The following is a 25905-nucleotide window of genomic DNA, read 5'->3' as shown; positions in this document are numbered from 1 at the left end:
GGAGGCACCAGTCTTTCCCACACTCAGCGATCTCAAAGGCGGCACATACCAGGTCTGCGCAAAGGGACAGTGAAGCCTCTGTGGCACACATCAAAACAGCTGGAGTGACTGATAGGGCACCCTCATGCAGGCATCTAAGGTATGCACTGTACACAGGTCCCTCTATTGTGCTAAAGCCAACATTCTGGATTAGCAAATAGTTAATATCTATAACTTTCAAGAAATTTTTCCTCTGATTCTACTTTAAGGTCTGATGATGTACGGGCACTTTTAGCTATTCCATGTCATTTCAAAAAGCAAGGGTAAATATCAAACTATTTATCCCTAACATATTAGGGGGATATGCATATGTACGTTCAATCTTTCAAGACTGATGTACATCTTGTTGCTGTTGCTGTTAACACAAAAATAAAATTTAAAAAAGCTACATTCAATGGTTTCAGTGCATTTTTATATCTAATGTGACTGAATGTAATGTTTGTGTTTCCGCTATTAGATTCCTACCTCTCTCTGATATGTTCTGAGCAAAACAAAAATAGCCAAGTACACCACTAACCTAGAATCACCTGCCATGATTGGAAATCCTGCACTCCTGCTTTTAGTGGGCACAAAAATCAAATTAGATCCCACATCTACAGCACAGCCAATGTAGAGCGAAGGACAGACTGTGCCAGTTCAGACCTGAGAGGTTGTGTAACCACGGCTTCAAAAAACATGACCAGCGGTGGAGACGACCCGCGACCGCTGCCCTCAGCGTTGGCCATTTGTCATTACAGATCCAGCCACGGTCACTGATGATAGGCTAGTGATTGCGCCGCAGGGTTGGCTGGGTCAGAATAATTGGGTGGCTGCCAGAGTGCTGCAACTGGGCCACTAAAGGCATCAGAATACAGATGTTGTTTGTCAGGATAGTGTTCGTTATACTAATGACAGTCAAATCAAAGCTGCTTGTCAGTCCAAATGTCTGCAGACATAAACAAATATTTACAGTTTAAAAATGAGATTTCATTTAATAACTGTGCTTTACATGTAGATGCCTTATTAAGTGAGAGAGTGTAAGTACAATCAAAAATCTATTTTGTATCATACAGTTTCAGCAAAGAACTAAAGTTATCATAATTGCTTGATTGTGCCATACAATGACACTATGTGCCTGGAAAACAGTACCCCTTTGACAATTCTTACATTTTTTGAAATACTATTTATTAAAATAATCTATCTCACCAATCTGCTGACTTGGTCAAATTTGGCTGCTATACTTGTTTCTTTTTTATTTGGACATAGGACTGCTCCACTATCCACACTTACACTTCTGTCCAGACGAAGTTGCTCAACCAATCAGAAACTGACGAACAGAACCATGGGAACTGCATCATGTTATATTTAGAGTAAAGTGGAGCTTAAAGTTTGCAAATTACCGAGGGTTGTTCCTCTCTGATGCAGCAGAGTTTCAGAGGGAAAGTTTTACTCACGACATTTCATCAAATCAAAACTGTCAGTTATGGGGTATTTTGCACATTCAAATGAGCTCTTTTGCAATTGTAGCTACAATAGAAAAGATTGAAGCTAAAGACTTTGATCACCTCAGACTGAAACCCAAGGAAGCTATTTAAAAACCTTTTATGACTTGAATAGTGGTCTGAGCTTGCTGTTCAGAAGAGCTGTTGCATTAAATTCATCAAACTTGTTTGGCTCAGGTGAACTTTAAATCAGATTAAGCACATTAATGCCTGGAAAATCCTTTTTACAGCCAACACAAGTATAAAGTGCAGGCAGTAAAAGTAGAAACGAGTTACTTTGGAGACAAACTGAAATAGGAAAGGTTTTCTTGATTTGCATTGAAGTTAAAATTCAGGGTTACTTTACGTACTTATAAAACGAAACAAAACATTATTGAAATAAATACTTAATGGTGTTTATTTTTGTCATTTAGATCAGCATGAAACAACTCAAAAGGAAAGATGACTTTTAAGTGCAATCTCTGCATCCTTTCCTGTTAATACATGCACAATGAATGTTTAAAAGTAGCTCAGAGTACAGGGTCGAAAACAGGTGAAGTCAGAAATCATCACAGTAAGTTCTGCAAGTTCATATTTTCTCCATTATTAAAAAAGAGACAGATTGTACATCTGTCATGATAATTATGCTGCAGTGTCCAGCCATCATAAGAATTAGACTTAAATAATGCAACAGCTCTTCTGAACAGCAAGCTCAGACCACTATTCAAGTCATAAAAGGTTTTTAAATAGCTTCCTTGGGTTTCAGTTTGAGGTGATCAAAGTCTTTATCTTGTTCTAAAAATGCCTCTTCCTTACAAAATAGTTATTCTGAAACTGATGTCAGACTACTAAAATTGCAAACTCGTTTCAGATGGTCTTTCACCTCCTGATCACAGGTTTTGCAAAGATGTCCTGCAGACTGATAGTAGGGTTCATTGGACAGATATCACGCTAACAAAATCAAAGGCCCATTGACAGAAAACGTTTAACAACTGTGTGAGGAAATTATTTTATACTGCACTATTACAATGTTTTATTCCCAGTCAACAGCTGCGAATAATGAATGTTTGTTGTTTTAACCTCTTGTTAAAGCAGCTGTGCAGATACTCACACACAACTAAGAGTAGTATATTACTCGTGTCTTTATTCACATGAAAGTAGAAACAGCTGCAAAAATGGAAGGTTTTCTGATTCATGTTCTGAGGATGATTTTTTAAATTATTATAGTAACTGGCTTCCCCAGCAGAATATTCCTCTTCGCTGCACAAAACCCTGCATTCTTTTCATGGCATAACTGGGCAATTACAGCCACCCTGATGCACCACATATATTTGCTATTCATAACAGGAAGAAAATGCCATGAATGACTGTGACTATTTCTGTGGAAGTTGTTTTCACAGCAGTCATTCCATTCTATTTTGGATTCCTGTTTTTTAATCCATCTTTTAAAAAGAAAAGGAAAAAGAAAAAAACATAGGAAGACTTCTGCTGGGCGATTTTTTAAAATTCCAGGGCTTCAGGGGCATGTTTCTACAGCCATTCTCACCATGAATAATAACAAAAGTGTTTCAGAAAAAGAAAAACAGGCGTGCTGTGGTGGCGTAGGGGATAGCGCGACCCACGTTTGGAGGCCTTGAATCCTCGACGCGGCCGTAGCGGGTTCGATTCCAGGACCCGGCGACATTTCCCGCATGTCTTCCCCTCTCTCTTTCCCCCATTCTTGTCAGCCTACTTTCATATAAGGGACACTAGAGCCCACAAAAGACCCCCTGAAGGAGTAAGAAAAACTTTGACCCCAAGGAAGACTTTGATCGTGTTGAACGTAATTTTGTCTGCTTGTAAAATCATTCTCTCTTCATTCCAAGCATAAAACATCTACTGATGTTGATGGTGACTATTGCAATATTTTAGCAAAAATCTTGGATAAAATAAAAGGCAGCCATTGTGCTCTCCTATTATACACGAGGATAATGTATGTCTTTTTATTCACACAAATGAAAGTTCACTGTAAGAGGCTGATTTACCTGTTCCATCCAGACGGAGAAGGAGCGATGCCAGGAGTTCTTCTTCTCCAGATGCAGGTATGTATTAAAGAGGATGAGGTAAATGTAACGCTCCAGAAACTGCAGGCTCATGAGCAGCTGCTGCTTACACTCCTTTTCTGTCTTCTCAGGTTTGATCTAAAAAAAATAAAATAATAAAAAAAACAGACAGTGAAGCACTGTTTATATACAAGTGTTATATATAAGTGGTTGTACATACTTCTGTCACAGCCTCAAGGTGTACAATTTGTTTGAAGCTTTTTAGGCATTTAGGCTGGCTTCTAGAGGTCACCATCTTGAAAGTCTCTTTCTAAGAGTTTATTGTGAGCACAATCTAGTGAAATTAAAGCTAAGAGCTCCTGTGAAGGACCTGTGTCGAGCAAAACATACTTGACCTACAAAATGTTTTGGAAATACTTACTTGAGATAAAACAAGAGGGTGACCCACACTGGTTTTATTTAAGTAAACAACTCGTCTTTTGCTAGTTTTATGATAATATAGACACTTTCACCCTTTAATACCAATCATGTTTTCTTGTTAAAAGTATTTTAACAAGAAGATCAAACAAGGCCATTTTCCTTTCATTAGCTTTGCAGGTTTCAATTAATTTTTTTCCACAGTGTGTCAAGTAGCCACGTCTATTTTGTCTATTTTGGAATAAAAGTGAACAAGTCTCTCAAATGAACATTATGGACCAACGGGAAGCCATGAATAGAAAAAACAAAACATGAAAAACTCAGAATTTGTGTCTAGGTCAAACATTTGGAAGCAGGATGAAATTTGTAGTAAAAAGAGTAAATAGATTGCAGTCACAGTTTCACTGATGTGCTTTGCCAACAAAGCAAACATCTAGCTCAAAATATAAGCTGTCTAGTAAAACAGACAGCAAACAGACAAGGTAACCAGCAGAACAAACCACTGTTCATAATACTTCAGTGTTTTAAAATAAACATAGATACAAGGACGCTCTTGGCATAAATGCTAATCAAAATTTTCACTTCATAACCCTACGATCAGCAGCACAACAGTGCAATTATCCAAAGTACATGATCCTCCAATAATTCCCTTGATTGTTATTTAAAAGACAGGATAATAACACTTTTATGTGAATAGGCCAGAGCCTAGACAGGTGAGAGAAAAATCCTTCAAACTCATGACTGAATAACATCTATAAAGTCTGAGAGTATAAAACAAATATATGATCTAAAAATCTGTTTCCTGAAACAAAATGCAACAATGAATATTCTTAAGCCTTTCTGTTCGTAATTCTCTGAGACTTCACTGAACTGCATACATGCCAATTTGAAAAAAAGCAAGGTCAGCAACTGGGCTGCTCGTTGATTACAGGTTGTTAGAAGCTGAAGGCAAGTCTTCATTAGTTTGTTGAGTCAGTGACACGTTCTTTTTTTCCCTCCCCTTTTTTTTCATACTGATTGAAGCCTTGAGAAATCTGAGGCCTAGAGTTAAAGGGTCCATCATCCCTCTTTGTGTTAGAACATAGATATTAAAAGGCCAGACGACTTACTGGCTTTGTTACTCCGTAGGGAAAAAAAGGCTGCACAGTGGAGCAGTTGTTAGCAATGCTGCTTGGCAGCAAACAAATCCTGGGTTCGAATCTCAGCCTGGGGAGGTTCAGCATGGAGTTAGCATATTCTCCCAGCACATGCGTGGGTTACTCACCGAGTAACAATCCTAACTTATTCACAATGAATTAATTGGTCTAAATTCCTCTGAGAAGTGAGTATTGTAAGCATAAACATCCATGTAAGATCATGCCACATCTGAACTGGGTAACAGGGCACCCACTTTTCACTTCAAAGTGATAGATATTTTGTTTTTCACCTGTTAAAATGTGTTTCTTTTTGACAATATAGTCTAATTCATGTTTTCTGAGAGTATTTTTTGCTAATTTCTTCATTCTGTAGGGTAGACATGAAATTAACCAGAAAATGCAGTTGATCACAGTTAATTCATCCTTTCACAAGGGAAGCCAATATATTTTCAAATGGATCTAGGGTGATTTGGATAGATTTTGTTCGCTTAATAAATAAAATATAAAAACTATGTTTAGCATTTACTCAGGTTATTTTTGTCTTATCTTAACATTTGTCTAATGATGTGAAACATTTAAATGGGAGAAGCAGTAATTGTGTCATTACATTGCCAAGTGGTGATACTGTTAGTATCGGTTTGGATTAAAAAAATGCAAAGGGACAAAAGTGTACGACACACTAAGAATGAAACCTATAAAATTTCTCAAGAACTAATAGTTTCACCTTACAAAGTCCATGTTCAGTGAATATCATAGGAAAAAACTCTTTTTGAGAGTATTCAGTTCAGTCCTCTAGCAGTGAATAGAATGAGTGCCACATAGAAATTGGGCTGAGAACCAATTTTAAATGTCCACAGAACATCATAATACTATCATTCCAGAGTTAAATGACAGCAGAGGAAGTGGGAGTATGAAGAGTTTCCTTTCCATTCCCAGATTCCAAAGCATGTGTTAGAGAGGAGTAGAAACTTCTCCCAGGCAAACAATGTGTGCACTGTCTAAAGTTCTTGATCTTTTATTAAGGAAAAAGAGGAAAAGAGATGTTGCACACTTAGGTAGTTATTCCACATTTCTCAAAGTTACAACTAAAAAGGAAACAGTGAACACTGGTGAACCTGATTACCATGGGCACCTTGCACCCCTACTGTTTTTTGGACATTTTTAATGTTTAGCCCTTTTAAAAAAAAAGCAAAGCAGTTAGGCAGTGCATATTTTATTTTTTTACACAAACACTTAAGAAACAAATGAAAGTGATTAGCTTGAAGAGATTACATAATTCACACCTCCAGATCACCTCCAGAAATCTGTTGAACTCTAAATCTGAAAGCGACCATCTGTCCGCCTACAAGAAGAGAGAGCCACATGTGAGGGTGAGTACTCTCCTGAGCATTTTTAGAAATTCCTTTAGAAAAGTATGTCAGGAAAGATGTTCTACATTTCTGAAGTACTGGGGCAGTCTTACACTAGGTGCAATGTATATAACCTCACTTCCATATGTTACAGTTGAAAACCAAGCAGAGAGGGAGTTAGTTGTTATCACTCCTGTAAAGCCTTATTGGTAAAAAAAAAGACAAATTTCTCCTCATGTGCTAAAATACATGAAAGGATAGAAAAGGTCAGCGTCCTCTCGTCTCATCTGGCCTTCAAGAACAAAAGGAGCAGCCTCTGAGGTGTGATAATGAACATCCTGAGATTTCCCCAGCCTTAGCTGAGAGAGAAGCCAGACCAATCACGTTCTATTTTAGAGAATTCAGGAATGCTTGCTGGCAAAGCAGACATACAATCAATTACAATGGGAAAGTGGTAAAATGAGAGGGTCAAGTGGAGTTGTTGTGAGAAGTCGGTACATTAACTGTATGATGCAACAAAAAGTGATCTGAATTTGCAAAACGATACAGAAATTTGAACAGAGGGTGTCAAGTATGCAGAGAAGAATTACTTTTCTGGAAGCTGATTGAAATAACTTCCTCCAAATACCAGTGAATGCTGAAATAAAACCTTGAGGCTTCTGAAAGAAAACTGGAGAAGAACTTCTTTCAGTATCACTACAACCAAAAACTACATCAATGTTAACAAAAGAATGACTTTACTAGAGGAAGTGTTGGAATGGCCCATGCAGAGCCCAGACGTGAATCTGATTGAAAATACGGTGGTGCACAGCATGTGGGCTTGCAATCTGACATATTTAACCCTATCTTAAAAAGTAGGAATAGTATCCATAAACTCCAAGCACTTTGTATCTATGGATATGCTGGGGTTTTTTTTGTTTTTTGTTTTCAAATCTATGGTTGGCCAGTTCAGAAAAATTGGTTAAAACTTGTAATTTCTTTCAGCAACAAAGCATGACTTTCAAACACACTTTGAACGTCTAGTCCATTTGATCAAACCAAACCACAATTCAACCACATTTAGACATCAACAGACCTCTTTATATTTTCACGTTTAATCCACAATTTTATTATGCTGTTGGATCCAAAAAAAAAACCCTGCTCATAATAGCAATGAACAAAATCTGACAACAGAGTTCAGTGCATAGTGTAAATGAGTTTGACATTTATGCTCTGAGAAAAGAGCCTGAAACCCCACATTTCCCAGAGTACCCTCTACATAACATCCCCGGGGGATGTGATTGTTTCATTTATCTGGGTAAATAAAATCCTGCAATTTATAAACTAAGAAAGCTCTGATTCTGCAAAGTGAACTTCTGTAAAACCTACAGACTTTTCTCTCAGCTTTCTGTAAATACTACAGTAAGATGACAAGTTTAATGGTAAGTTGTACTTATTTCATTTAATTGTGATGCAATTTCCTTTAGCTTTTGTTTTCTCATTTAAAATTATTCTGTTGATATTTCCAACTTGAATGTGTCATTCCTACTTGACTATACAAGAGGCTGAGCGCTAAAATAAGAGGTGCATATTATGAAGTTCTCTGTCTGTTTGACATATGGTGTCAATTACCAGCTGATTTGCTTGCAGAGGTAAAAAGGCCAACCTATATTGGCCCTTCCCACACAGCTTTGCACAAACACCTATTCATCAGATTCAACAAGAACAGCTCCTACTCAAATCCTAAACCAAACTAAAGCTTGCTGAGGGTGGACAGGCAGCTATACATTGCTTCTCAAGAAAACGTACAGACATCTCACTATGCTTTTCATGTAATTTCATTAAGTGAATCTAATGCAAAAACTGTCAATAGTTTATTTAAACTTTGCTTGCTTTATTTATATTTTTTTTTCATTGACAAGAATACAGAATCCATATAGAAGTGTGAACAATTCTGGAATGTGAGTATTTTCCATGCCTGAATAAGAATATCCAAATAGATATGGAAAACTATTTTTATTTCAAGTCTTTATTGTAAACTGTACTCATTCATCCATCCCTCTATGTTTGGCATTTAGTTTCAGAACATAGTCTTAAAGTATAACTACATGGATTTTAGGAAAAGCAACATACTACAGATTAGAACATCTCACTGACAGTTTCAATTTAAAGGATTAAAATATTTCGTAATTCAAAACACAAAATTTGTCATTTTTAATACATCAGTTCATTTAGGTCAGGTAGTAGAAATAATGTATTTGTCTTGCAACACTGTGAACAACGAAGAATAGTGGAAAAAATAGAAATTTTCTGTATTATCTTATCATTTAGTCATTATCTGAGCAGCATCATTTAGTGTTGCAGTGTATTCCCAGCCTTTAATACAAGGAGCACCAAACGTTTGGTAATTTTTTCCCCATGTTATTTTTTTAATCCAGCAAATATTACTCTCCACAGCAAAAGTCACTGAAAATAATTTTATATTATAGCCTTTCTTTTGCAACATTCAAACTTTTTTTTTAGTTCTCAGATGTTAAGATCAAGTTAGTTAATATTATATTTGTTTACATATATTTTCTGAGAATAGATTTTTACACATTAATTAATTAATGTTTTTAAAATTTTGACACAAAGCAAGCCACCAAATTTTACCCTCGAGATTTGATGAAAAGCTAAGTTATTCATCATCTGGCCTTAATTTCAAAAACTGATCTTTATGGATGAAAATGGTGCCCAAAACTCCTTTTTAAAGGCCCAGAGAAGCCATGAAGCAGCCGGTGAAAGAAAGAGATGAAGATGCCTTTCTGCTAATGGTTTCTGCAGATTCCAAGCCTCTGTCTTTTTCCAGCCGCACTGTGCTGATTAAATCATGACGTTAAAGCTGAGGTAGATTTTAGAGGCAAGCCATCTAAATCCAAACATTGTACATAAAGTGCTCAATACAGGCAGTTCATCTAGGCACAATCCTGAAGCCCTCTCACATAAGTTTCATTAATCTGTGCCAGGAAACCAATCCAATATTCCTGTAACATTTAAGTAAACTATTAACAATGGGACAAAAGTCAAGCATTCAAATGACCAAAGGCTTGGCAAATGAGAAAGAAATAACCCAACAAAAGCTTGATACACTTTGGGTTCAAAAGACCGATTGAAAGCAGAAAACAAACGTGAATACATGGCATGTCTGGTGAGCAGAGATTACAAACGCCACAGAAGCAGACGGGGCAAATCAACTTTGCCTACACAGACTGGAATATCTGCCCACATTAACCTCACAAATTATGGTACATTTTGTACAAACGTATGCCTGGCAAAATAACTCTTAGAGACTCCATTTTCTAATCAATCATTCAGTAAACTATCAAGAAACAAATTATTTGGGGAATGCCAACCCTAAGCAGACAGAAAAATGGCATGAAAGACAACTACAGCCAATTAGATAGTTAATGTTTTAGATCTTAATGTGAACCTTGACTCGCCTTTGTGACAAACCTTTATTTTCTGTTTCTTAGCAACTCTATGGTTAGGTAAAACAATTTGACTCATTGGTATTTTTTATTAGACTAGGGTAAAGTTGGTTTTCTATTGAGCAATTATTTGTTTTTGTATTTGTCTGTCATTATCAAACAGAGTTCTCTTGTTGCCTATTGGTGTTTTAAGAGTTGCTGTTAGGATCACTGTTGTGCGTAAACACAGTGAATTGAGTACTCTCATGGGTGATATTAACTTCTTAAGAACCTTCAGACATAAGTTTTTTGTTTTTTTTTACATCACAATCTGGTTCACAAAGAAGAGTGATAACATTTCTCCTCGAACATGAGAGCGTGGTGAGCACAACTAGCTAAAAGAGATAGGAAGAAAACACAGAATTATTTATCCTCAACAGTATGTACAGTACAGACCAAAAGTTTGGACACACCTTTTAAGTCAACAAGTTTCCTTTATTTTCATGACTATTGACATTGTAGATTCACACTGAAGGCATCAAAACTATGAATAACACATGTGGAAATATGCACTAAACAAAAAAGTGTAAAACAACTGAAAATACCCCTTATATTCTAGTTTCTTCAAAGTAGCAACCTTTTGCTGTGATTACTGCTTTGCACACACTCTGCATTTTCTTGATGAGCTTCAAGAGGTAGTCACCTGAAATGGTTTTCACTTCATAGGTGTGCCCTGTCAGGTTAATAAGTGGGATTTCTTGCCTTATAAATAGTCATGAAAACAAAGAAAACCCATTGAATTAGAAAGGTGTGTCCAAACTTTTGGTCTGTACTGTACATGTGATCATATATACTCTACACACATACATTTGTCTTACTGAGGATTTTCTGTTAATAACGTAGCTAGGTCTCTCTCCACATAATGATATTATTTACACATACAGCATAAATATTCTACATTGTTTCTCCAACCCAGTTCTTCTACCAGAATGACTTCAAATGATAAAGTAATTCTAAATACTAAAAGTGTGAAGAGAAAAATTGATTTGTTAGCATTAGTTTGACTACGCTGGCTATAAGAGAGCAGTGAGGACAACACTAATGCAATCATCATCTGCTGCACAACTGACCTTGCATATAGAATACAGTTTCTCAGCTTTGACACCATGTAAATGCAATTCCTAGTGCAACTCCTGATGGTCATAAATTTTGCATATCCCTTATGGTTGGCATTAAGTCACTTGATCAGTACAATTTTGCTCTAAAATTTTACTGATTCAATGTATTCAAAGGTAGCAGACTAGCTGGTGCAGAAAAAGGTGACACTTTCTCAGTGAAATGATTTAGGACTCAATAGGATTTGACAGATAACAGAACCAAAGCTAGTCTGGGTGGCATGCTCTTTCATGTCTTTGGAAAGAGATATCTATGGTAATTTTTTAGCTGACATGAATTTGAACCACCATTCTGAGAAATGGTGTTGTAGGATTGTAAAAGAAAACCTAAAAGCAGAAGGCTGGTGAAGAAAGTAAACTAGTCATTGTAAAATGAATTGTGAAAAAAAGAGAAAGTAGACACTGGAACTTAAAGTGCCTTGTGGATGTAAAAGGAGAGTAGAAAATATATAAAGATAATTTGATAAAATTACACAAAATTTGAACTTTTTGACCTGCATGCAAAACACAATGTGTGATGGAAGCTACACTGCACATCACCTCAAGCATACCATCTCAAAATGGCAAGAGCAGCATCATGATGTGGGGGATGATTTCCTTTAACAGAGAAAAGGAAGTTGGTCAGAAAGAAAAGGAAGATGAATGGTGCTAAAAACAAAGCAATCCTAAAAGAAACTTGTTAGGGGCAGCAGACGTCTTGAGACTGGACCGGAGGTTTACCTTTCGCCTAAACAAGCAACCAGCACTACGATGGTTTAACAAAGCATTCATGTCTGTCCCGTCTGTTTGACCAAAGTCCAGACCTAAACCCAAGTGAGTTTACAGACTAATCGGACAGTCTCCATCTAATCTGAAGATTCTGAAACCACGTTTCAATTTTCTTTTACTTTAGAATAAAGCTCTACTTTCTGCAGAAACCATTAGCAGAAAGGCATCTTTAAACATATTGAGTGCTTCAGAGCTGTAAAGTTCAAACATATGGAAAAGCTCAAGTGAAATAAACCCTTTTTAAGACAACGAGGAACCTCACAGTGAGTAACTCAAATAAGCACATTACCATAATTGTCTACACAGACTGTGTAACTAGACAAAATTAGCATTTGAATACAACCAGCCAGTTACTGCTTTGGAGACAAAGTTTCTCATTTTAAAATGAGAGAGAGAAAGACAACTTTTTTGAGAGAGAGAAGGTGCAAGGTTAATGCAAGAGTTTGTGGACAGATCTACCGTACAGTGTCATTTACTGGCACACTCAAACAGCAGAAGAGAGCCTTTAAATTTTAAATATACTTATATACAAGTATAAATGGATCTTGATTAAGGTCAAATATACTGATGCAATGAGGATTCAATGAGCAAATATATAGTTCTAAAAAACAGAACAGGGAAAACTAATGAAAAGAGTACAGCAATAACTTTGAAAACCTGATGCTCTAAACTTGTGCAGCAAGGGATAATCTTGGGATGAATCCACAAAGTGCTTTTTTAGGTGTTGAAAATAACTGTAAGGCAGCTAAAATGCCTTTTCCATTTTTGATATTAAATTCATCTTTATTATTCTATCTGTCAATAACTGGAAAAATTGCATTTCTGCAGGTTACATGTGATAACTGTAGACAGCAAAGTACTTAAAAATTACATGTCTAATGAAATGTCTAATTTACTCAGATTTACTGTCTAAAGACAAAAAACTGAAGGAAACAAAAATTCTACCAACAAATGTATGAAATGAGAAATCCAATAAGGTCATTATGCAAAATAAGGTGAGAGTTTTCTCAGAACGCTCCCAAGGAGACAAATTACTTGTAGATTATTCAAAGTGATTTGGGCTGTTGTTTGCAACAAAAAAAAATGACAAGATAATACATACATCCAGAGATAAAAATAAATCATCAAGTTTAGAGAAAAAATACCTTAAGATCTTTCATTTGGAAGTTGTTGTGTGTGGAAAATAACCGAATTATCTTGCTTTTACATATTTGTATTTTGCTTGATTTGAAAATATGTTTGCATCAACACCTTTGTGCCAAAAATATTACAAGTTGCATCAAGGAAAGACAAGGAATCAGGATGATTCTAAAGCATAAAGGTTGGACAATGTCTAGGGTCCTAATATATAGTTATAGTGCATCTATTTCATTGTTTTTGCTTTCTAATCCTGATCATCAGTGAACTTGGAGGTCCTAGTTGCTCCTCTGTCTTTCTAGTCTAAATATTTTCATCAACTTTATGCAAGAAAATCTGCACACATCATTCTTCCATATCTTAAAATATTTTTCCATTGCCCCATCCAAACCATGAGCACCTTTCTTTGGACACACAGAAGAGAAGCAAGGCTAGTACCACTCACTCTTTTCTCATTCTGTATGTTTTTCACCACCTGTGTGGAAAAGCATCACATTTTTGACAAAAGGCAACAAAAAAAACAAACAAAAAAAGATTTTAGGAGCCGCTGTTACCCAGCAGCAAAGGATTAGTGTTCAGGTTGATGAGACTGGCCAATTCTGAAGCGCAGCTCACTTTTGCTTTCAATAGCTTCTTGATGGTCTGGGCAGAAGCCAACGATCTTCAGCGATCACATTCTCGGGTCAGAGAGTGTATGCTGCTCGGAAATAAATCAGTCAAGGCTACAGAGACCGCAGCTTATTGGAATGAAAGGTAACACTGGGCAAAATGATGTCCTGGAAAAGTAGCAGAAATATAACTGTTTGTTGAAATGTGGTATTGCAATAAGAAACACAAGGTGATGGCTGATGATATAACAAGAAGATTGGAGAGGAGTGGCCGACTCGAACAAATCGGAAAGATAGCTGAGCGTTGGTGAGGAAATTATCCTAGTCATTCTTAAATTAAGATTCCATGCCAAACCTATAACCATACCTCAACAAAGCTTTAAAAAGCCTGACAACAATAAAAAATAAATAAAAAAACAACTGCATGTGCAGAAACTGTGAACTGTTCCTTTATTGCATTAACTTAACTGTTAGATTTTGTATCTGAGTTGTGGTCTCATGTCTGGTTGGCAGCAGGGATTTTAAGGCTCTTAAGCCAATGTCATACTGGGAGAAGATGGTAGTTTTAGATGGGGGAGGGTTTATGGTGGGGATACGACTTTTTTCCCCTCATTTCTCCCCCGTTTTTGTTCTGCTATTGCCTGCCAGTTCTATCAACATCTGGCACTGTTTATCGCCTAGGCTGATAGCTCAGACTGGAGAAATACAAATACAGATACTGAACTATGAATAGGCGAGGGTCCACTATACATTTAATCAGTATTACCTTGGGCACTGAAAATATTTAAATATCTGTACTGTGACAATTAAAAATAATCTTGAAACTGGAAGGTGTTCCAGAAGCAACCGTGCTTGTCTGAAAACCGACAAACATTTTCTCCCAACTGGAGTTTCTGCAGGCAGCCTTAAAAAGGCACATTAACACAGGTTAACGATACATACAGTACAGACCAAAAGTTTGGACACACCTTCTAATTCAATGGGTTTTCTTTATTTTCATGACTATTTATAAGGCAAGAAATCCCACTTATTAACCTGACAGGGCACACCTAAACCATTTCAGGTGACTACCTCTTGAAGCTCATCAAGAAAATGCAGAGTGTGTGCAAAGCAGTAATCACAGCAAAAGGTTGCTACTTTGAAGAAACTAGAATATAAGGGGTATTTTCAGTTGTTTTACACTTTTTTGTTTAGTGCATATTTCCACATGTGTTATTCATAGTTTTGATGCCTTCAGTGTGAATCTACAATGTCAATAGTCATGAAAATAAAGGAAACTTGTTGACTTAAAAGGTGTGTCCAAACTTTTGGTCTGTACTGTACATGTCCCACTCAACACATTCAATTTATCAATTGACTTCACATTGTTTTTGTGCTAAAATGACAGTTTAGCATGTTTCAATGCGATTGTAGTGAATTGTACAGACAAAACGTACAGAAAAAAATTGTTCTCCTGCTTCATAAACTTAGTGACTTTCCTGGAACACCATAGAGTTTATTGACAGGTCTTATTAACACAGACAACTGTTTGGGGAAGGGACAACAACCAATGCAGTCGCTCTTCTGCTGTCAATATCATTGTAAAGGATGAAAACACTTTCTGAAAACTAGGGAGAAAACCCACATTTGGTAAGTCTGTAAAACTTCAGGGATATGTCCTTTGGGAAAATATTGTGACAGATCTGCGGTTCCTTCAGGCTGCATGAGAGATAGAGAGGGCAACACTTTCAGCATAGGTAAGCTGAACAAAGTACAGCATAGCTTTTCTGTTTTATCTTTTTGCGCTTTCACTTTCTTTCTGTTATGGGATTGGGAAAAATTGGCAGTTTTATGCCATTTTAACAATACTAGCTCTGCTTCCCAAGCTTACCACTAATCTTTTAAACTTCTTTATCAATTAGTTTTTGTTTTAAAGAACAGATACAATCGTCTTTTTGTCGACTGCTCTCTCACAGACATAGCCTATCAATAATTACTGACATTTCATTGTAGGACATCTAGAAAAAAATGCAATGGAATATTTACATCTTGTTGGATTCAAGTCTTGGGTCATCAGTCATGAGATGTTTACTAATTAACCAAAACAGCCTGACACTCAAAAGGCATAAAAATATGAGATTTAACGGCTTTAATTTGGAGAATTTTTTAATGACATTAAAGTCTAAAACTAATCATTATATCTACAAAAAAGCCATTTTTAAGCTCTATCAGCTTTTCATTATATAATAAAAACATGTAAGTTAAAAAAAATGAAGTAAGTAATTAGTGTCCCAATAATTGTAACGAGAGTTTACAGGGCGCCCTTTTTTCCTGGAGCCTGGTATCTGAAAGTGACAGGCAGAGAAAACGACAGAGTTCATGGGACAATGAGGCCCATTGATACGGTGGAGACAGGACCGGGCGCCTCCCGTGTGCCGAGGGCAGCTGACGGTGCACAGAGGCACCATGATTAGTCTGCATTACAAATGGCTTAAACAGAGCTGTAGACGTGAAGGTACAAAAAAAAAAAAATCTGAGAGAAATTGAAACCTCAACTGCTTTCGCTCTCTTTGTACTCTTATAATTAAAACACAAGATGAAAGCTCCTTGAAACAGCTTCCAGGAATGTTTTCATGATCAGAATCTTTAAATTATTCTCTCTCTTGGCTGTTCTTGCATGTCTTTGTTGTATTAAAACACATTCAGGGTTTATGGCAAAGGAAGCAGCTGACACTGATATGATGTGGTCTGTAACAATGTTTAAACTATGATCAGCTTGAAAATAAAATACTTCCAACAGATTAACCTCCAAAATCCTCATCTTTTCCTGCACAACTCCCCTTCTACTGTTTTCCATTAACCCAAGGGAATTCCATTTAGCTTCAGAGATGAGATGCGTTGGGTCACTACTATTTTCCACAAAAAGCAGCGGACACATAAATTTGTAGCCCTGAGGCCATCTACAGGTCTTCTTGTGAAACTGCACATAAATCATCTAAACTGTTGCTTGTCACTAAGAGCAAAAGGAATCTACATTAAAATACAATGTATGTGTTTTCACATATGACTATCTTCTGAGATAACTCTTTGCAAAAACCCTAATCCTCAGTTTAAACCTTTGTTGAAACCCATGTCTAACTTACAAGTCCATTTCCTTTCTACTTTAGTAACATTTCAAGTAAAAATGGATGTTTTGGGGTGTACCTGTCTGTAAGTGGAGATGATCATCTCTCTCAGATGATAGTGCATGGGGGTCATGGTCTCACTGATAGAATCCAGTGCCAGGTCTACCTCTTTCTTCCTCTTGTGGCCGTCGGGGAGAAGACGAACCACTCGCATAACAACCTGCAGATTGGAAGAAACAATACACGTGAACTTTATGCAGAACCTTCTAAAGGGATTTATATTGTTGACTATATAATGTGTTTGTATATTTATGTTTTAACTTTGAACTGTGAAAAGCACTTTGAACTGCCATGTTGCTGAAATGTGCTATACAAATAAACTTCATGATTGATATTCATGAACTGATATTTATGAACTTTAATCATAAACCTTTTCAACATTTTTCCACAACTCCTCCACAAACTTTAATATATTTTCTTTGGCCCAATAAAAAGTAGTGCAAAGCTGTGAAGAGGAAGAAAATTATAAGTGTGTGTGTTTCTTTTTTTACTCTTTACAGAAAACACACCTATTGGATACAAACCCATTTATTTTGAGGTACGTTTTGATTCATCTGATGTTGCATAAATATTTCAAAAGCATGCTTACAAAACAGGAGACATTTCTCTTGGCTTGGGTTTGAAACTTAGGTCAATTGTAAAGAACACAGCTCGTCTGTCCTGACCCAATTAGCGCACTGGTGCAAATGTGTGTCGTGTTCATTTATAGTGTTGACCCTGCAGAGAAAGGGAGTGTGTCCAGCAACACATGCACATGACGTTAAACCATGAAAACAGTGTCACAGAAAGCGGTCACTAAATTATTTTTTTTATTCTCCCTTGGTGGCAGAAATTGAAAAGTCAAAAAGGGGAGAGAAGAAGAGCAACATTGCAGGCAGAAAATTTTCTTCTTAGTGTCTTTGACTCAAAAATCATCTCAAAATTTATCCCAGTTTGATTAAACTTCACTGTACATTTAAAAATCTTTGTCTTAAAATTAATGTTTTCTTGGCTGTTATATCTCCCGCTGTCAGTCCTGAACCTGGATTTGCAGCTATTCAGAATATTTATCTAAATGAAAACTGATATGGTAAAGTAGGTAAATAAGGTAATTTTATTTATACAGCACATTTTAAGCAACAGGGCAATTCAAAGTGACATGGGAGATTTCAGAGATTTCAGTAGTATTGGAGACTACTTCAGAATCTAATTGTTTAAGAACTTTTAATTTTCAGTCACTTTACCCAAACTAAAGACTATTAGTGAAAATAAGCCAACAGAGCATAAGAAAACAGACCAAATTTAAGCATGCCATTTGCTAACTATGCAGGACAATTGAAATTGTCCATTGACTTTATTATTTTCGACTGTGCTGCTGACGCTCTGTAACCTTCAGGCACTATAATCTGTGTTGGATGTGGGTATCCACTGCAGTTAGACTCTATCAAACAGACTCTAGATCTGAATATTGACATTGTAATTACAATATGTTTGTGAAATACTGGGCAGCATTATTTTTAACGTGGGTATATATTATAGTTTGAAAGGTTTTAAAAAGCAGCTACATTTCTTTTTGTCAGTGGTAAACAATAACCACATCAATGTATCTTCATTTACAGTTGGCACATTTCCTCATATATACATCACCTACAAATTCCATAATACTCACAAAGAGTCCAGCTTGAGGTTATCTGAACCTTAAAGTTTAGGTTTCTAACAATTCTGGATGATACCCTATGCTTTTAAATGGCTAAATTTGTCGACCATGTTTACCAAATTATTAATAAAAAAATCTTTGTAGAGTACTGCTGAATGTGAGGCAAGCAGCAGCAAGTTAAAGTTAAAAGAATTTGCCTGCTGAGGTTAAAAGGCTCTAGCATGAAGCGCATTTTATATGCAACAAAACGTCCATGACAGAAATCCAGAAGGCAAAACTAGGTGAAAGTAGAGGTTATTTAAAACTGCTTCTTTTCTTCCACTTAATAATGTGTCAAGACTTAGCAGCCATCACAGCATTTTTTTAGCAGTTAATTCAAAGGGGATTACGACATCCTATTTTTGTAGGAGGTTGAATTGGAGGCTGACAAGGTTTCCGTGGTGACCGTTCTGTGCCTCTGAGAAAATCCAATGGACACACTGCTGTGATTGACATGTAGTATTGTGTAGCTGCAGAGTGTGGCCTCCTGTGCAGAGGACCCAACCAGCAGGTTCCAACCATTGACTCATTGTCACGATGCTGAACCAAGAGGGGAAAAAAAATATATATATATAAAACACTGCCTCTAATTAACAGACCAGAGGAGCTTCTAACAAGACTTCATCGCTGCTTTCAATTTGAAGCACTGACTGTAAACCCAGTGGAAAAACCGCACAACAAGGTGTTTCTAGATTATTTGTCTTGAAATGGATTAAGTTGTGTCTTGCACTCAATAAAATGTCAACAAAACACCACCTTCAGGGAACGACTTCCACTGCCCTTCATGCCTACACCTGACAGAGTTTACTAACCAAGATACAAAAACTCAGAGTGGTGATGGAAGTGAAATAGAAAAGTGACAAATATTTTGTTTAACTGGAAAATATAACAATTAATAATATCGCAGTTTCATGAATTCCCAAAAATATGCCTCATTAATCCTAACCCACTACATATGTTGTTTGCAAAAGTCATTAGTAGTAAAATTAGTTAAACCTGGATTTTTTCAAGATTCTATAAATACATGTAAACTAATGGGTGAAATTTTGTTACTGCAAAAATGTTTTTAATTACATAAATAAAACTATAAGAATAATTTTAAAGTATTTTAACAATCTTTACCAGGAATGATAATAAATGTGGCCAGCACTGTAAAAATGTTAGAAAATATGTAACAAACTTTTACAACAGATGATTACAATCAATTCATCCAAGATCTGAATCTTACCATGGATAAAGAGCATAAAGACTTTAACAAATGGTTAAATGTGCAAACTTGTCTTAAGTGCACTTGTTCATTTTCTGTAGAAATAAATATATTTATATTGAGCATACACACCTCAAACTCTCCCTTTGTGTACTTGGCATCAGGAACACTGACAATTTCATCATCTGTGCACTCTGGGAAACCCTGCAAAGCCAGGTCAAGTTTAGTAAAAAAAAAAAGGCCTGAATAATGCTGTTTTTAAAACCCAAAATGAGAACTTTTATAATTCTGCTGCTTACCTTAAAATGCCAGAGAGTGAGCACAGCAACGACCATGGCGGTTGTAGTCCTGCTTTTGCCGTTGGCGCAATTAAAGACAAAAGCTGAGTGGGAATCTTCAGCTAACGCATTCCTCATGGCCTCATGAAGCTTATCAAAATCCTGGGAATAAAAATGTCTGAAATTACTACAAGATATCTTGGCTTCACATAAACCTTTTAACTGTCACCTCTATAGATGATGACAGACCATGGTTTTATTAGGACACTGATGTCTTCATGACAGTTAAGAGGTTGAGAAATAACATGATGAAATTTGCTTAATATGAAGAGTTAGTCACTCAAATGTAGCTACATTTCTAACCACCAGAGGGAGCCTTAAACTTATTTTTTATCCTATCCAGACTAGATGCCCTGAATCTGATTTTCTTCACCCAAATCTACTTATTTTTAAATAAGATGTCTGTGTCATACTTAGTACTCCATTTGCTTTTTTCTCTGCATTGTTAAAAAATAAATAAATAAAAAAATACACCCAATGGTAGGTCAGTGATGGTGGATGCTTACTTCTTCCCGTGGTGAGCTGCAGTCCGGCAGAGGGATTCGTTTGTACACGAGGCCTGGGTGGGAGCTTTTGTGCTGGTTGAAGAGCTCCTGAATGGTCAGGCAGGTTTTAAACATCGTCATCTTTTTCTCCTGCTCCAGAATCACCTCCAGCCACTTCTGAGCTTGCAGAATCTCTTCCTTCAGTGAGGTTTCCAATTTCTGCAGGACGAGTGGGGACAGGCACTCATTGTAATTTGAAAAACTTAAGTAAATTCTTTCATATGCATTTGTTTTCTTTTTCTTTCCTCTTTTACCTGTAGCAACTGCGGATCACTCGTTGGGACGGAGATGTGCTGGTCCAGACAGGAGGGTTCCCTGGGAATGAAGATTTGTCCATTTCCTTCGAGCACCAATTCTTCCTGCACGTTGATCCACAAAATGTGGTTGTGCTTCCTCTTCTCATCCATCAGGTGGGCGAGAACTGCTCCGATGGCCTGCAGAAAGAACGGTCAGGATTTTGGCAAACAGACGGAACATAAACAAATACATATTGCAAATGCTTTTTTTTGATCAGTGCCTGTAACACGGCTACCTTTAAATATAAGTACTTATCAGTAACACACGTTGCTTATGTTCACCGGAAACCAACGCTATCTAGGGCACGGGCCCCTCTCTCAGGGCGAACCCACCAATGCACCTGACCCACATGAGCACAACCAAATCCCCAATGCTTTACGAGCATCGCTGTTGCATAAAAACAGCACAAACCTAGACCACACAAATACTGTCCATGTGTGCATGGTTAAAAAGAAACAGCGGATCTAACTTTTTTTGTCTTTTTCTTTTTAACACATTATACTAAATAACAAAGAGAGGAAAGCAAAGCCTGCCCCTGTGGTCCATGGGAAGTGGAGGATGGAGATTCCCAGGTTCAGGTGATGTGTCTGAGATTTCCACTCGACACCCCCACTGTGGGAGGGTTGAGACTCCGTTTATTTGTTTTTAGCTTCACTCCATAGTCACATTTAGCTTACAGAAAAAGCACCAAGCTGCCAAAGCTGACCGTCCAAGCATTTTGGTTTGGACGGTCATGTGGCATCTCCACATACTCACATAGATGTGGGCTACATACAAGATGTTTTGACACAAAATATCTTTTTTTTTATCCACAATGTTGTTAATAGCAAAGACGGTCAGATAATAAAAAATCCAGTAACTATTTTTTTTTGTAACTTAAAGAAATATCTCAAGGTACGCACAGTGCATACAGCCGTACAGCCGCAGACGCTACTGGATTTACAATACCAGTCGTTGAATTGTGAAAGTGCTCTTGATTTAACGCACAATTTCATTGGATCTCTGCAAACTACTCATCAATTGATTGGTCTTCCGTTACGAGGCGAAATGTTTTTGTCGGCAGGAAAACAAACACATTAGCCGCATCTTAGTATAGGCCGCAGTGTTCAAAGTGTGGGAAAAAAGTAGCGGCTTATAGTCCGGAATTTACGGTATATATTTCAGTATGCATGTATAATTTTCAGCTTGTTTGAATTGTGCTGAATTTTTTCAATTAAATTTATTTGTTTGTTGTAATACTATTACCTCTGAAAACCCCCAAAAAAAGATCCAATGCATCATTGAAAATTTTAAATTAATCCACATTTCAAGCTGTTGATAAGAGTATATGAACTGATCATGTCTAATCATTTTCCTTGCATCCTCTCAAAATGTAAGCAGCAGCAGATCATTGATTAGACAGAAACATCTCAAGATGCTTGACTTTCATCTCACAGACAGATGATTAAAACCACTGGTTCTAATTTGATGACAGAATCAGCAGCTGCACTTCACCTCTGACGTCGGCTGAGCCACTCCATAAACAGGCATCTTGGGCACTCGTCTGAAGTTGGCCACCTTCATCTCTTTGATTGTGCTGAGCACATCGAGGGCCAAGTACTCATCAGCAACCTGCTCAGACACAAGCAGTCACGCATTAATCACAGCACCAACAAACGCAGAGTGCGCGTGAAGATACAAATGAGAGCTTAGGAGGCGGTGGGTGGCGTGGGGCACACCAGTACCTCATCTGAATTGAAATTTATCTCACCGTAAGAAAATGATTGATTTAAAAAAAAAAAAGGCAAAAGATTATTCAGATTTGAATACATTTAGACGTGTTTAGGAGCTTAACAATTTCATCATGAGGATAGATGCTGCAGCAGTGCTCTTATTTTCTGTAGCTAAAATAATTGTCAGGATTCCTAAACATTTTCCCATGTTAACATCCCAAACTTCTCCAGAATCCCATTTCCAAGGTGAGTGGAGTACCAAAAACACAGGAAAAGAAGGAAGAAAGGATAAAACAAGGATGGGAGTACAGAAATTACTGTACTCCATTCAACAAGGATGAATGGAAACAAGGAACTGTGAAGTAAGGAAGGACACAAGGGAAAAAGAAAGACAAAAAGAAAGGACAGCATTGGGACAAAGAAAAGACTAAAGGATTGTTCAGAAGAATAACTTGGTAAACAATCTTTAATTTATTCTTCTGTTCTAATATAATTTCACACTCATGGAGAACAATGTAAATATATTGACTCATTAAAAAATAAAAAACTACAAAAACAAAAATAGGATACTTGATTCTAAAGACAAGAATGATTTGATCCAACACAACATGTATAGTTTACAACCACTGTTTATGGTTTTAAATTAAAAAAGCAAATTGAATCATTTTTAGCTTAATGTATCAATTTATTGCAATGTAAGTATGTTCTTCAACACAAAATGTAGAATCTAAAGCCAAAATCCCAAGAACTTCAACAACACGAGAAAATGCAAGTAAAATTTGGTGCATGTTTTGCCGCCTGCTCGGTTCCTCACCAGGACGCGGGCTCCTTTGGTGAGCAGCTCGGCAGGAGCAGACAGCTCTGACACATCCATGCAGGCCAGCAACCTGTACAACCAGGCATGGCAGCACATCCACTGACTGAAGTTGGACACAAAGGCAAGGGGATACTGGAAAACACAGCAGAGTCACAGCTGATTTATCGCAAGACTGCGAATCGTATTAATAAAGTTGAAACAAACATTACCTGTTCATGAAGGTAAGCATTAAATACGATCAAGTAGAAGTAGCGCTCCAAGCTCTGCTTTGTTCTGTTGAGAAAGTACTCTTTGGTAGTGCTTCCCTAAAAGATAAAAAATAAAGTTTTATTTTCTGTTTAATTGGCTTTGGTAGTGCTTCCCTAAAAGATAAAAAATAAAGTTTTATTTTCTGTTTAATTGAGTGATATCTGGTACAAGGTGGTGGACTTTGAAGAGAAACTTAAAATCAGCAAAAAAAAGTAATGACTTACTTGAGTCTGGTAATCTTCTCCAATCCCTTCCAATTTACTTGCATTCTCATATATTGCTTCTTTTATGTTGTGCATCTCTGAGCACAAGGTAATAGCGTGGTCCACCTGAAAAGTAAACAAAAATACTCGTTATGGCCTCTTTAAGGCAATTTCAATTAAAGACGTCACAAAAACATGTTTAAAAAACATTTATAAAACCAAAATGCAATACTGGAAGATTTATTTCTAACTGAAAATTCTTTAAATGTCCTACAAGGCTTCCTAGGTGAGTTGGCAGTATGAACAAATTAATCAGATTTGATCTCCCAGGCCACATCAAAGCAGCTCTGGGATACTTCTTAACAATTTTCCAAAGAAGAAGCACAAATTCCTTCTGATCTCTGGGTAATAACTAAAATTCTTAAAAACCAGCATTGAAATAAAACAATATTCATCATTCAGAGGAATCTCTCTGCACCTCTCATGTTAACATCCGGGGCCACCGAGAAGACAATCACATCTGAATATTGCACCAATGCTCTGGATTTCATCAGTTCTGGCAGTAGTTTTAAACGTTTATGCACTAAACGTTTAATTCAAATCTGCTGATCTGGGTCCTCCACAAAAATTATGTCGCTACAATAACTTGGGTTTCTAAGACAAATCAAAAGTGTGCTCAACTTGGTGTTAATAAATAAGGCGTGATGTTATGTAACATGCACAGATCTCGGGAAATCTGCTCACTGTGCAGCTAACGCCTGACACGGAGCAAAGCATTCGCATTTATTTGCACATTGTGTGGGTAACCGAGATCTAATCACAGCTGGTCACTCCAGAACCAGTCAGATATGCATGCTAAAAACACATCTCCTCTACACATTTGTTTCTTTAAAAATGCATGGAGAAAAACAGGTAAATGAAGTCCACTGATATCATTATGGAAAACCAACTGTTAATGTCGCACAGAGCGAGATTCCCCAAAAGGCAATTCTCACAAGTCCATCTCTGTGAGTAATCACAGTTTTGTGCTAGAAAGTCTTTTTTTCCATTGATATTTTTATATTTTTGCAACTCCACACATTATTGCATCTCAAATGATTGGACACTATGCTGGAGAAAAACTAACCCAATCATAAAACCCCACTGGTGGCAGCATTATGCTGTGGGAAAGTTGGTGAGAACTATAAAGACTATAAAACTGAAAAAGACTTGAAAAGGGCGCAGACGTTTGCCGTCAACCAGGACCAAAACATTAAACATACAGCCTGCTAAAATGGTATGATTTACTGTAGGTCAAAGCAATATTATTTGTTACAATGGCCCAGACTAAAATCAAATTGATAATCAGTTGCAAGCCTCAACAATTTATGTTACAGACATTATCCATCAAATTTTGCAAAAGAAAAAAAAACAAAAGGACAACAAAAACATTCAGTCTTTAGATGTGCAAAGCAGGACACATCTCAGATATGCAGATCTTTCAGATGCTGCATATTCTGCATGCTTTTTCCAATTTGTGTACATTATTACCTCTTCCATAAGCTGCTGTCCATTAGGCAACTTTTTGATCAGACTCTGGATAACTTGGAATAGTGGTCTTGGCTTTGAAGTACCTGGCTCCACAACTCTGCAACAAAAAGCAAATATTTAACATTTTATTCCATAAATACTTCAATAAAAATCTCTTTTGGCACTGTACTATTAAACAATTTGTAGGCGTGGGTGAGTGTTTAAACTCTTACTGTGGTGGCAGTTGTGAGTCCCCTTTGAGTCTTTTCATGACTAACGTGCCCAGAATCATGGCTAGGTTGGTGCGACCGACGCCCACCTGGCAGCTGAAGACCAGGGTAGGCGGCAGTCTGGACGCGTTGCGGCCCAGACACAGGCTGGGACTCTCCTGCAAAGCAGAACACATCAGAGAAGAGAGATGCAGTGACAGCAATCGGTCTATAATAATAAAAGTGGGACTGCGCAGAATAAAACCAAAACGATAGTGATGGAAAAGTAACATTCTGCATAAAAATCATGTAGTTTTCCCAGTTTTAAGAAGTCAAACACTATCAGTGGGAAGGATTTAGCAATCTGAAACTACTTCTACATGAGTCATTATGTTAACATCTTGGAAATAATAAGTGAGTGAGA

The 25905-nt window shown here is 37.0% G+C and overlaps 1 protein-coding gene across 6 annotated transcripts in view; it reads right to left on the bottom strand.

The window, feature by feature from the left end:
* pald1a (phosphatase domain containing paladin 1a) overlaps positions 1-25905 on the bottom strand; it is a 47756-nt gene that overhangs the window by 5980 nt on the left and 15871 nt on the right. For all 6 annotated transcript variants that reach the window (XM_032574355.1, XM_032574357.1, XM_032574354.1 and 3 more), the window contains exons 8-19: positions 25506-25660; positions 25294-25390; positions 23785-23889; positions 23521-23616; positions 23309-23443; positions 22277-22393; positions 20740-20919; positions 20447-20644; positions 19902-20042; positions 19735-19806; positions 16740-16880; positions 3524-3679 (exon numbers count right to left, since the gene is read on the bottom strand). In XM_032574355.1, the coding sequence (XP_032430246.1) occupies positions 3524-3679; positions 16740-16880; positions 19735-19806; positions 19902-20042; positions 20447-20644; positions 20740-20919; positions 22277-22393; positions 23309-23443; positions 23521-23616; positions 23785-23889; positions 25294-25390; positions 25506-25660 (1593 nt within the window). The remainder of the gene's footprint in view (positions 1-3523; positions 3680-16739; positions 16881-19734; positions 19807-19901; positions 20043-20446; positions 20645-20739; positions 20920-22276; positions 22394-23308; positions 23444-23520; positions 23617-23784; positions 23890-25293; positions 25391-25505; positions 25661-25905) is intronic.

The sequence above is a fragment of the Xiphophorus hellerii genome, chromosome 10 (genome assembly GCF_003331165.1).
Source record: "Xiphophorus hellerii strain 12219 chromosome 10, Xiphophorus_hellerii-4.1, whole genome shotgun sequence".
NCBI lineage: Eukaryota > Metazoa > Chordata > Actinopteri > Cyprinodontiformes > Poeciliidae > Xiphophorus > Xiphophorus hellerii.
The sequence above is the reverse complement of the archived record's forward strand: the minus strand, read 5'-3'. Positions and strand labels throughout refer to the sequence as shown.